This window comes from Pagrus pagrus (assembly GCF_965226575.1).
Source record: "Pagrus pagrus genome assembly, chromosome: 1".
Taxonomy (NCBI): Eukaryota; Metazoa; Chordata; class Actinopteri; order Spariformes; family Sparidae; genus Pagrus; species Pagrus pagrus.
Window position 1 is genome coordinate 32,143,442 of NC_140185.1, and position 13,119 is coordinate 32,156,560.

At 42.3% G+C, this 13,119-nt stretch overlaps 1 protein-coding gene across 8 annotated transcripts in view; it reads left to right on the plus strand.

Moving 5' to 3' along the window:
* hcn4 (hyperpolarization activated cyclic nucleotide-gated potassium channel 4) overlaps positions 1 to 13,119 on the plus strand; it is a 99,290-nt gene that overhangs the window by 48,604 nt on the left and 37,567 nt on the right. For all 8 annotated transcript variants that reach the window (XM_084351078.1, XM_084351074.1, XM_084351076.1 and 5 more), the window contains 2 exons: positions 7,783 to 7,929; positions 8,211 to 8,451. In XM_084351078.1, coding sequence (XP_084207204.1) covers positions 7,783 to 7,929; positions 8,211 to 8,451 — 388 coding nt within the window. The remainder of the gene's footprint in view (positions 1 to 7,782; positions 7,930 to 8,210; positions 8,452 to 13,119) is intronic.

Here is a 13,119-nt window from a genome sequence, read left to right on the forward strand (position 1 = left end):
AGGTCAGGTTCGGTTACTACTCAACCGGGTTCAGACAGAAAAATGCATCCCGATTCGGACTCTGAAATGGATCAGATTGTAAGATTTTGTAGGGCAGCAACTGACACATTTTGATAAGTTGGTCAATTATTTTTCTAATTCAACGATTAAAAGTTAATGCGTAAAATAGGAAGATTGTAAAACATCATAGGATTAAATGTACTGCACGTTTTGTCCAAATAAGAGTTCAAAACCCAAAGCTACATGTTTTTTTGGCAGTTGTTGTTTGATAAATGGCTGAAACATTTAGTCGAATGTGAAATGGAATAAATAAGTCAGCACTGGATATCTATTAGTAAAATATGACAGAAGACTTAATGCGTTTCTTCTGTTGAGTGCAACAATGATTTGTTTTTTCTTTTTCTTTCACATCACTCATTTTCTGTCCAACCTTAGTTTAATCTGCTGTAACCGTCTTTACAGGAGTAAAATGTTCCTCTTGCAGAATTACATTGTCGAACAGAATTGTACAATACTTGAGATTCAGTATTTTCGTCTGTTATAGACTACTGTAGTATTATTCAATAATCTGTTGGGGTCTCTCATCCCCACATTGAGCTCATGTATTAACCGGTCTAAAACATTGTGAGCTGTAGTGGGTTAAGCATCTGCCAAATCTGCCAATTCCCTCAAGGATTCCTCCCTCTTGTCTCGGGCATGTTGAGAACCATTGTCACACAAAGAGAATTACATCTCTCCAGATTGGGGCCACAAGATGGCTGCACATGTGACCGTGCATACAGGGTATGCCTGCCACTCCAGCTCTCCGTAAGCCGCTGCTTATCTGCCACTATGGCCCTCTACAGTGGAAATGCATAGAATACAGAGAGAAGAGAATGGGAACACCTAACAAAAGACATAATCTCATTCATCTGTAGCTAACGTGTGTCCATAATGTCTCACTTTATAGAGGCTTTCTGATCCTTTCAGGTTTTTCATATTTTCATTTTTTTTCATTATGATGAATATTATTCAGCGTGGGATATCTGAGTTGTTCGGTTCTGTTTGTTGTTGGTAGTTGGTGATGAAATCAGGGATGCCCAGGAGGGACTTGTATATGAGTCGCGTGTTGTGGCATGCCGGTCCCAAATGGCTTTAGAAGGAAATGGCAGTGTGGTGCTGCAGCCCCTCCCCTCTAAATCTCTAATTAACACTTGGCAATTAAACATGGCTCTTTGGGGAATAGTTAATAAGAGGCCCAAAGCTGATTTTCTGAGGGTGAAGAGGCTCTAGAGATCTTTTGTTCCCCCACGTCAATCCCCCAATCAGGACCTTTGGAAATACAGTAAGTAGTCATCAGAGGGAGACTATGTTTGCACTTACAGAGTTGTGACTTTCCTCCCAAGAGGGAGAGAAATGGATTAATGCTGTCAGGGAACTAGTAAAACATGCAGTTTAAGTGTTCTCCTTATTTGGGCTAAATATACTGCGTTGATTGATTCTGAAGGCCTTAAAAATCCCCAGCACGACAAAGATGTAGGTTCCATCCAACAATAGCAAAAACTTTGTGGCGCCTTGTCGAGGTTAAGTCACAATTTTCCCATACAGGCAACCCAAGGACACAGCTGTCAACAAGTTGAGGAGCTTAAGTCTGATTCTGCCTTACAGTAAGAGCCGTTCTCATTAGTCGGAACCTGACTGATGGCATTAATCTAAACCCTGTTACATTCCCTTTTCCTCCCTGTCTGCCGCACAACTTTCACTGCTGAGTCAAGGACTGTTGACATGCCCCAGAGGTGCTCCGTGAAATACCCGCTCTCTGAGTGCATAACCAAGACCAAATCAAAGATGCAGCCATTGTCAATACATTTTATATTTAATGTCAGGGCAAATTTATGCTTTCTGCAGTGTTTGCTGTGCTGAAGTCAAGCTTGTCTCATTTTATTATGCAGTGGCAGCGTGGTGTTGTGAAGAACAAGGAATTTCCTTGCTTGTTTAACCAGAATGCACCACATTGACCATTGACCGATCACATTCTCTCTTGACCAGCTGTGGCCTGATTACATCACTAAATTATCCATGAATGATACGTACTAACTCCCCTTCTGTGATGCCCATTTTTTTATACTTACACGTGCGGGTGTGCATATGTAAGACTAAAGTCACACTGACTTGCATGACCCAAATCCTTTGACCATGAAACCCAAGGTTATGGACAAGGAACCAGAGAACAGTGGAGAAAAATAAATGTTTAGAAAGTATAATTAAGTGGCTGACATTTCTTTTGGGAAATGAATTATTCATATTTTATTCAGTAAAACATTTGCATCTGCTTGGAGAGCTGTATGAGGGAGAAGTGAATTGGACAAAAATTAAAAAGCGTGATAAAAGAGAGAAGAAAGAAAAGTATGAATGGGAAAGAGACCAAAGAATGGCCATTTGGAAAGAGATCAAAACTGAGAAAGACAGGGAAAGGATTTGTGAAATGAAATATCATGAAGATGCAGTTCTATATTGCTCAGTGGGCAGCTACTACAGTACTGTAAGAGTGCCAAGGCCGGGAGCTCACAGGCTCGCCCACACACACAAAACTCTCTACTGTAATGTACTTAGAAGACGGCAAGTTACTGTGAGACACTTACAGTATATACTGTACAGATGCACGTTTCACTTTTGACAGGTCATAAATCAGCGAGGTTAAATCAAATCAAATCAAATCAAATCAAATTTTATTTGTATAGCCCAAATTCACAAATCACAGTTTGCCTCAGAGGGCTTTACAATCTGTACAGAGACGACACCCTCTGTCCTTCGACCCTCGATTCGAGTGAGGAAAAACTTGCCCCCAAAAAAAAAAAAAGGCCCTTTTAACAGGGAAAAAAAAATGCGGAAGAAACCTCAGGGAGAGCCACAGAGGAGGGATCCCTCTCCCAGGACGGACAGACGTGCAATAGATGTCGCATGTACAGAGCAGATCAACGAGATCACAATGTTAGCAGGAACAGTTTGTGTACTAGCCACATGAACAGTCCATGGACACAGAAAGGAAAAGTTATTTTCTGATATGGTTGTCTAATGAGGAACAAAAAGGCTGAACTATGCAGCATTCATTGTTTCACTGCCTTTTATTATACTTGAAAATTTAGATATCAAAAAATTCAAAATCTACAGCAGAACTTTCAAAGTGAAACCACCAAAGTTTAGATGAAAGTTTGTCAAACTTTGATTTTTTTTATTTTATTTTTTTTTACTTTTTCCTTGTCTTTTCAAAAGTTACGTGACTTGAACATCGATGCCACTCTCGTTTCCGTCCAATAAATACCAAGCTACAGCCAGCAGCCCGTTAGCTTAGCAAAAGGTTGAAACGTGGAGAAACAGCTAGCCTGACTCCGTCCAAGGATAACAAAGTCCGCCTACCAGCCCCTCTAAAGCTCTGCTAATTAACACATTATATCTTATTTGCTTATTCAGTACAAAAGCCAAAGTGTAAGAAAGACATGGTTATGTAACTTTTTCTCGGGTGGGCGCAGTAACATCCTGGAGTCTTGTCATCATCGTGAGGATGCCAGACTTTGCTCATTACTGGCAGGAGGAGTCTCTGTTGCCTGAGCTATAGAGACGTTTGTAGGCGGACTTTTTTTTACCTTTGGACAAAGCCAAGCCTAGCTGTTTCTAAGCTAACCAGATGCTTGTGGTTACCCTACAGATATGAAAGTGGTGTTAATCCTCTCATCTGAACAAATTAGATCTTTCCCAATATATCCAACTAAAGAACGAAAGAACAAAGGAATCAACCCTATGGTTCCCCTCAGCTACTCCTGCGAGGGAGGCTGATGGTGGAATGATTTCCTCTTTAATGCTGACTATGATTTGATTTAGCCAAGTAAAAGCAGGAAAGCGGGGATCCTCCTGATGGCAGCATGATGGCAGCTGTGCAGCAATAAGATAATTTCCTGCCACAGGGGGTGTTATCAGACCATAACCCCCCTATGGTCGGTGTCTTTACATCCCTGTCAGCTCCTCCTCTGACTCAGCAGCGATTAGTAAATATGAAATGCCTTTGAGTGGGACACGGAGCACCTATGAAGTACAGTTGTACCCATCACAATGTGAAAGCAATAGGACATTATCTTGCATTTGTTCACTTAATGCCCCTTTTCATGCTGGGAGAATCAAATTGCTGAAAAGCTGAGGATAAATGGTTATTTTACATGTTGACAGTGTTTTTTATGTCTTTTTTATGAATGTAAAAAAAAAGTGTGGGGTGGAGGCGGGGGGGCATTCTGAGATGATAATCCACGCCTTTGAAAAACAGAGCGCCATGCTGTGGCATGTCTAATGCTGGAGACATAAAGACACTAGACAAGATGCAGAATGTGGGTTACACCTGTCATCTCCACCCTGGCATCACACGCAGACAAGCAGTGCTCAGCAGCCAATGGGACTGCTGCTGGAGACGTCGGCGATCGTTTTCTGGAGCTTTCCGTCACTTGGAGTAAAGGGGCTGAAGTTCCTCTCTGTGCGAGGATTCTATTTCATCATCAGATCAGTAAATGCTCAATTTTATGCCAAAGGGATTGTGGGGATAAAGACTCAAACCCTTACCCCATGACAGAGCTCATCCATCTCCATGCACGGAGACCGGATATCTAAAAGCTTCTTTCCACGTCTTATTCTTGCTTGTGCAAGCATTTAATTTTCCAGGTCACTTTACACACATACATTGTCAAATATTTCACTTGAGGCATCATGATATTTTAAGTATATCAGATGAGCAAATTCTTAGTCTTTGACATATCATATATCAGTTGAGCTAATCCCTCTCATGTGCAGCATTTCTTGTTGTAAACTGTGCACACAATATTCCCCTGCGCTTGTAGATATATGCATACACTGTAATGTTTATGATTATAACAGCAACAACTATGTATTTAAAATTCTTGATTACAATGCAACAGTTTGTGGCTACCTGGCCACAGTGAAGGGAGCTGTATCATCGATATACACAGACTGACTCCTTTGTCATTCTGCAAAGAGGGGAGCACAGGAGACAAAAGAGATCATTGCAGAACAGAGCGCTGTAGAGGGTGTCACAGGGGGCTGCGGAGAGGAGGATTACAAACACGAGTGTGTCAGAGGGTCAGAAGATGCAACCTGCAAATCCTTGTTAGCATCTGAACAGAGTCGTCCCAAAGTGGTTATACTGTAGTTCAGTCTGCCTTCACGTTTTAAAGTACTGGACTCTTGTATGTTTTTCTCATCTTCTGATTGTCAGGAAGCCTGACAGCTTTCTTGCTCTCACAAAAAAAAGCAAAAAACAATCTGACTTGCATGAGACAGCTGTCCTTATTTACTGTGCTATATTTCTCAAAAGATTGGCCTTTTGATGATCTCCTCCAAGATCAGTGGTGACTAGAGTATGAGAGCCGGATAACAAAGAGGGAGACATCTGAGGTCAGCCACGTCACTGAGTGGTAAGGCCGTTAGGCAGCGTGGAAATGGTGATCAAAGAGCACCTCCGGCGTGGCCCTTTGAATGGTTAATTTCTTCTTTTTTCCTTCTTTATTTGGGTCAAGGATTTTTACCTGCTATTATTCCCGAGGTGGTCTCAGTGTGCTTTGATGTGCGTCTCTGCTTCCTACGTTGTAGAATCAATGAAAGGCCATCTCACACATCTTAAACAAACAACATAGAGCCTGAAGGATACAGACACACACTGTCTGCACTGTAAAACATACATTAAATACACTGTGAAGTGTTTTGATGTAGGTTGTGTTTGAGGATCCACAGGGCTTTGTTTGTTATATAACTACAACACTGCACTCACATACACAGTGTAAATATTATACTGAGTTATCAGCAGGACGCGTCAGTGAGATCGCAGCATGGTTATCACACAGCATTTATTTGATTCTTTTATTAGTTTTTATCTTGATTTCATTTGAGTGGCTTTGGTGTTTTGGTATTTTTTTTACTATTTCATCTTTCGTTTGATTTTTAATTTAAAGGAGACCTACTGTGCTTTTTTGTTTTTTCCTTTCCGTCAATGTGTTGTTCAGGTTCTTGTGCATGTTAAAGATAAAAAAAAAAAAAAGCCAAGTGTCTGCGCTCCTGGGGCTCCTCTCTCACACAGAAAACATTGCTCCTGAAACACCTCGTCAGTAGTCCCACCTTTAATTTCCTGTCTTCTTGACATCGCACTACGTCACCATGTTACTTATTTGCATAATTCATGGTAGAAGGGAAGCTAACTGGAAGCTACAAACAAGACAGAGCAGACCGGAGACACGATGCTTGCTCAAGCCTGTGAGAGCTGACCAATCAGAGCAGACTGGGTATTCAGAAGGGCCTTTAAAGAGACAGGAACTAAAACAGAACCTGAAAAGGAGCATAACATGTCTCCTTTAATAGCTGGTTTTAATGTCATACCTACAGTACATAGTGTGTATTAGTGAATTTTGTGAATGGTTTAGTTGCAGTTTATTATGGTAAAGCTATAACATACACGCACACACACTCAGACACACACATACTGCACATAAGTTCGTGCATTCATACACAGATCATCAGCGTGTCAAGCGTCTTGTTCTACTGTAACATTTTTTTCTTTTATCTGTGGTTGCATTGTGTTTTTTCTCTCCTGTCACTGGTTTTAAAGACGTGATTTGAATTTCTAATCCCGTCACAACTTTTCCGTGAACACTCTCACATCATCACATTCCTTCTTACTCACACTTTCTTCTCCAAATGAACACTAAATACAATACGTCATAGTATCCTGCAACCAGTTATGCGATTTATGTATTATTAGATACTGTGTGTGGAAGGAAATTATTTAAATTTTACACTGTGAATAAAGAGTGTCAAGTCTTCTGATATCCCAGTGTGGAAATATGAGTTGTTACTAAATGTAATTCTTCAAACACACACCTCAACTAGATACTGAAGTGACACATTTTCTTTGCTCCGATAATGTTTCAGTGGCAAACAAGACCCAGTTTAGCCATAATGATGAAACCTTTACAGGCTCCAGTGAGCTGTCAGCATGACTAAACACTTCTCGACAATGATCGCATATCTTTCAATTGTCCTATATCTTTAGAGAGCAGTAGTCTAGTTGAACTAGTGTTTGGTTTTACTTACAAGAAATATGGAGCCAGTGCAAGGGTTTGGTGATATGGTCTTATAAATATATATGGATGTTTTGAAATGACCTCAAAAGCACTTCATAAATGCTAGGACAGGGTGACAAAATCTCAGGATATTGTTGACCATATACCTCGATATTGCAACAATACTACTAAAGACGACTATTGGTGCTTTCACAAAATATTTACGCAATGAGATTTTTGATAAATAATCATCAGTAATGTGAATTAGTCAGGTCGAATTTAAAAAAAAATTGGAAACTGGAATTACCCAAGAATATTCAATGCATCCCTAAAGAAAACCATTATGCCTTACCAGGATATAACATGAACCAAAATCTCAGACGATATACAGTCACATATCATGAAAATCATATAATATAAATATACTGTTCAGCCCTGGTAAGAACATTATGTAAGGTAGCTTTCTGTCCTTTGAGAGAGACAGACATACTGCAAGAAACACGATCAAATACTGGAATAAAGCTATCTTGTTGGGCGTAACCTGCCAGAGACCGGATGGCCTCTATGTATCCGTCTCCATTTCCTCGTGTGCCTGACCTCAGTTCCAGCTTTTCCCTGTGGCTGTGTATCTGTGCTACAGCACTATGGCCTTTGAATAACCTGATTGTTGTGTGTCTCCATGTCCCCGCAGTACAAACAGGTGGAGCAGTACATGTCCTTCCACAAGCTGCCGGCAGATATGAGACAGAGAATCCACGACTACTATGAGCACCGTTACCAGGGCAAGATGTTCGACGAGGAGAGCATCCTGGGAGAGCTCAACGAGCCGCTGCGTGAGGTGGGCTGAGTGTTTGAATCCCATGGACATGCATTCAAACGCTTGTGTACTGCTTGACATTTGCTTCGTTTCTTTTGGTTTTTTTCCTTTTCTTGAGGCCATATCCAAACAAGAGTAAAACTGAGAGGAGCTCAGAAAAAAAATGCCTGCATGGCTGACATTTTTCCTGTTGTTACTCTAATATCCCTCTTGTCTGAGATCGTGACAGGCCAATGCATTTTGTAAAGCACCAGCTCTTTTCTGCTGCTCTTGCTAACTGCTTTCTCCGTGTGCTCACGCAGGAAATCATCAACTTTAACTGTCGAAAACTGGTGGCGTCCATGCCTCTGTTTGCCAACGCCGACCCCAACTTTGTCACCTCTATGCTCACCAAGCTGAGGTTCGAGGTGTTCCAGCCCGGGGATTATATCATCAGGGAAGGCACCATCGGCAAAAAGATGTACTTCATACAGCACGGAGTTGTCAGTGTACTAACCAAAGGCAATAAAGAGACCAAGCTTTCAGATGGCTCCTACTTTGGAGGTAAGACGAGCTGGTGCTGCGCCAGAATTACTAACTCAAAGGTCACATCTTTCTGCGGCGCTTAAATCTGCTCTGTTTTATTATTAATAACGCTCAGCACCTTTAGAGGTCGGTCTGGGTTTAAAATTTTGATTGTGCGAGGCAACCAGCATTTGGATAATGGTATTCTGGCTCTGATATTAGCTCGTCAGGAGCATGAAGTGGTATGTTGTGCAGAGCTTGTCACCTCACTTAAAATTCTGCTTCATGGTTTATGCAGGACTTTCCCCTTAAATCACATCATGAGAGCTGTCTTGTAAATGTAGGGCGAAGCCAAATTAAGAAAACAGCACTTGCTTTAGCACAAATTAAGAAATATGCACTCAAAGGTCAGAGGGGTCCGAAAGCTGTGAAATTACATACTATGTGAATGCTTGAGACGTGTGCGATAACCCAGAGTTGTTATGTACTTAACTCGTGTTATGTTCTTAATCGGGGTCAGATAATGCGTAGTCCTCTCATGGTCCCACAGAGCTTATGACACATGTAGGAGACAATGCCGCCATACTGCCCTCACCAAATACCAATTAATTTGCCCAGTGACAGCGTATCATTTAGACTACACTGTTAAGTAATGAGAAATGGTGGCAAAGCGTTTAACAGCACATGACCTGCCTGTGGAAGTTTAATTACGCCTTGCCTGCTCAAGTCCATCTCCATGCCCTCTCTCCGGGGGTTCTGCGGAAATAATGAAAAGATGGCAGGCAATCTATCTCTACACATGCCAAAACTAATCAACATTTTCGACAACATGGCCCCAGTTCTCTCTAGGGCCATGTTGTCTCAAATGTTGTCCAAAAAATGTCCTCAGCAAGGCAGAATTCAGATTCAAAGGGAGCGCATAGGCTTTTTTGTTAGCTAATGCATCGTGGTAATGGCACAATTTGTGACATTCTGCTACTCAGAGTTGCTGAACTGAGCGTACTCTTGACGACGATGTCATCTAAATGCCTTCGAATAGATGCATGTGACCTGTTTTGCCTTAAGTAATCATGAGTAGTGAAACCCACAAACAGAAACTGGCCTGCTCACTTTAATCTTAAGCCTTAGATCTGTAATTATTTTCCCCTTTTCGCGCATTATAGGCACAAGGCTTTTGACTCCATTATCCTGTGACTATTCCTGGCAGTGGCACTCCTCTGGAGGGGGTTGTAAGGGTGGGGGCTAGTGAGGTAAGCCTAGAGCCACTGGGAGTTTGTTACCAAACACGAGTTAGTCATTCATGAAATTAATTGGTGCAGGATCAGTACTGGGAGTGTGTGGCACAAGTGGATCTCAGTGCAGCTGTCACTAGCAGCAAGTAGGAAGTCGAAAAGCAATCATTTTTTTATATTATGTACAGAACACGGAGACCTGCTCCACGTGGAGCTAGGTTTTGACTCTCTGTAGTGGGGGGTGTAAGCATGTGCATTGGAGAGCAGTGGAGGTCCAGTCGTCTGAGAGCTTCCCTCCTTTGTCAAACACACTCAGTGTCTGCAGGCTCGAGTTTACAGTACAGCAAATGGCATGTGTATATGCTCATCACCATCTCGGCAAATCCATGTACCGTAACTCTTTCATTCACAGACGACCTGAATTATTTACACAATTATATACTCAGCAGTCTGCTCCAGTTTGTTAGCTGCTGGATTAGCTCGAGCCAGAGAGCCAAAAGTCTAAAGTGGACACGACATGTCCTGGATGGGAGCGTCGGCTGGGCACACAGCAATCCAGTGGAGAGGGGAAATGTAATGTGACTGCAGTACTAACGCCAAGGGACACATGGATCTCTGCCAAGCCCCGTTCTCTGGACGCTGCTCTGGGCTCAGAAAGAAAACATGCACCCTCCACCCCCGCCTCCACTTCCCTCTTTCTCTCCTTATAGTCCAGTATTGAAACACTTATCTGAACAGCATCTCCGTTGCCCTCTCAGTGCCCAGACAGAGCAGGTTATTGTGTTGTTATAGTTCATCCTTTGTTGCCCACAGTAATTGATGTGTTGCCAGAGCAGACTGCGCCTCTCTCTCGGATGGAGTAGAGCTCGGCGACCTTGCGGTGGCCTGGCGTGCCAGTCAGAGGTGCTTATCAAAAGCTGCCTGTGATTGCGCCCCTAAGATGGCTCGCTTTGCCTGTGAGTGAGTGGCCTGTAGCAGCTCTGTGAGTGGGGGTAAAAAAAAAGACAGTGAGACGGAGTCAGAGAGTGATAGGGGGCTGAGGAGGGGCGGAAGTTGACGGCACAGTTTGCAATCTCCTGTGTCATCTTTTTGGCTTTACTCAGTCTCTGACTGGTTTTCTCTGAATGGTCTTCTCTTAATCTGTAGTCTTGTGAAGTCCTGGGTTCGGGGACTAATATTCCACCCATCTCCCCTCAATTTCCTTTTTTCCCCCCCTTCTCTGGGCTCAGACTGGCTGTGCTATAGAGCGGCCAAATAGCCACCCTGACTGAGCCAGTCAGTGAGAGAGGCTGGCAGCGGCAAAGGCTCAGGTAATCCTCCTGGTCCTTAACCCAGTTAACACCCCTGCTCCTCTTATGCTGGAGCAGCATCAGCTGAAGATTGAGGCACTGCAGCAGTTGACTCAGTGACAGAATGGGGGATACGATGATATATAGAGTGGTCTTATGTAACATGACAGGCTGGATGGGATAGGATGATATACGATTCAATACTGTGTTTTGATACAGCACGATACATTGTGAGACATTGTCGGGCTGTGTCATCCAAACACTAAGGGTGCAATGCAGATGACTGGAGAGGGAACACGATGTGATGACGCATAATACTTAATACTTAATAATACACATACACTATACAAGTATGCCCGTATGGTGTTATTGGATAGGACAAGGATATTATACGATACAATAAAAGCAATAATTTCAGTGGCAACGACTTTACCAGTGTCCTTCATGTATATGTGTTGTCACCATCAGTTGTGTTCCCTGATAAACACACTGGAGATGAGGGACTTGCAGCAATATATCTTATCGCTTTCTCTCTTACAATGCTAACCACCTCACCACCATGCTGCCCTGGCATTACCGATCACTCTGGGCCACCACTGTGCATAGAGCTAAATGCTAATGTCTGTATCCTAACATGCTCACAGTGATGACACTAAAATTCTGATACTAAGATGCTTTAGTGTTTAACATGTTCACCAGCTGAGTTTTGTGTGTTAGCATGCTAATTAGCTCTAAACACATAGTTGTGAACTGAAGACATTTTGACCTGATGGTGGCACTCGATGAAAGATTATGCCCACACCAAAGTTGGTATAATTCATCTTAAGGAAGACATGAATTTGTGTATGAAATTTAGTGGCAATCCTCAAATAATGACTTGTGGATTTGCATCTGTACACATACACAAACATGTTCTGGTCCATGAATGTTGTATTATTGTGTCTTTTGTCCCTCACTAACATACCCAGCCTCCGTTCAGGGGGTGAAAAAGAGACGATGAGATGTGACGGGACCCTGGCATCAGCCGCGGTGCAGAAAAACACCAGATATCCCCTACCTGTCTATGCATGCTAGCCAAATGGGAGGTGTTTGCGCGGCTATGCTAATGCTGTGAGGGAGTGAGCATGGCATGTCACGGGGAATCAGGCAGCCTACTGCGGATGTTTCAAAGGTTAGAGAATGTCCGCTCCGTAAGCTGGGGGCAGTGTCGGGGAGGGAGATGGGAGCTGACAGCAGGACTCAGAGTCCAGGTGAGCTTTGCCAGACCTGGCTGCAGGACACAGATACTTTATCACAGACCAAGCAGTGCTGCTCAAACTCATTAATTCACATCCATGCACACTTGTAAGCAGAGAGGAAGGCAGGTACACACGTAGAATAACATAAAGACATAAGACACTCAGACTTAAATCTATGTAAAAGCACATTCAAAGGCCAATATTTGCATTCACTTCATGCAGTATGCATACAGCACTCTGTTAGAGCCCAACAGATTCTTGACTTTTGGGACCGATACCTATTCTAGGAAGTAAAAAATTTCCGATATCGATATATTGGCCAATATATGCACATTTTTAGCAATGACCTTTCAAATATGGCTATCACACAAATGTGACAAATATATATATAGCAGAGGCAGGATATTTCACAATGTAACATCGAACTTTGTCAGAAACAGTTAACCTACCAGAGATTTAATTATCGGCCAATAATAATGGCAAACTGATATATATATATATATAGGTTGGGCTCTAAATGCTGAATCTGCTGTATCTTTTTTAATTTAATGTCTGACTTTTGCAGAAGATCTTTGTGATGATGGTTTGGTTGTGATATCCATCCAAAAATATTACCTTATAACCCCCCAATACAGGACTTTTGGGGCCAATGCTGATACTGATGTGAGGGAGTTGAAAAATTCTGATATCCCATATTCTTGTGAAGACAGACTATGAACATAAACATAAAGGCAGGATATTTAACAGTTTAACGGTAAACTATATTGTCATAAATGACATCAGTGCGTTGAAACAGCAAACTTCACCTGCAAAAAAATCATACAGGACAACATATACGCTGATACCAATAAACTTGGGATCAACAAGTTGTTGTGGTCAACATTGCCTGTAACATTAGCAGACTCATATACCGGTCAGGCAGTAATATTAACCTTAAGTCTTGTTTTC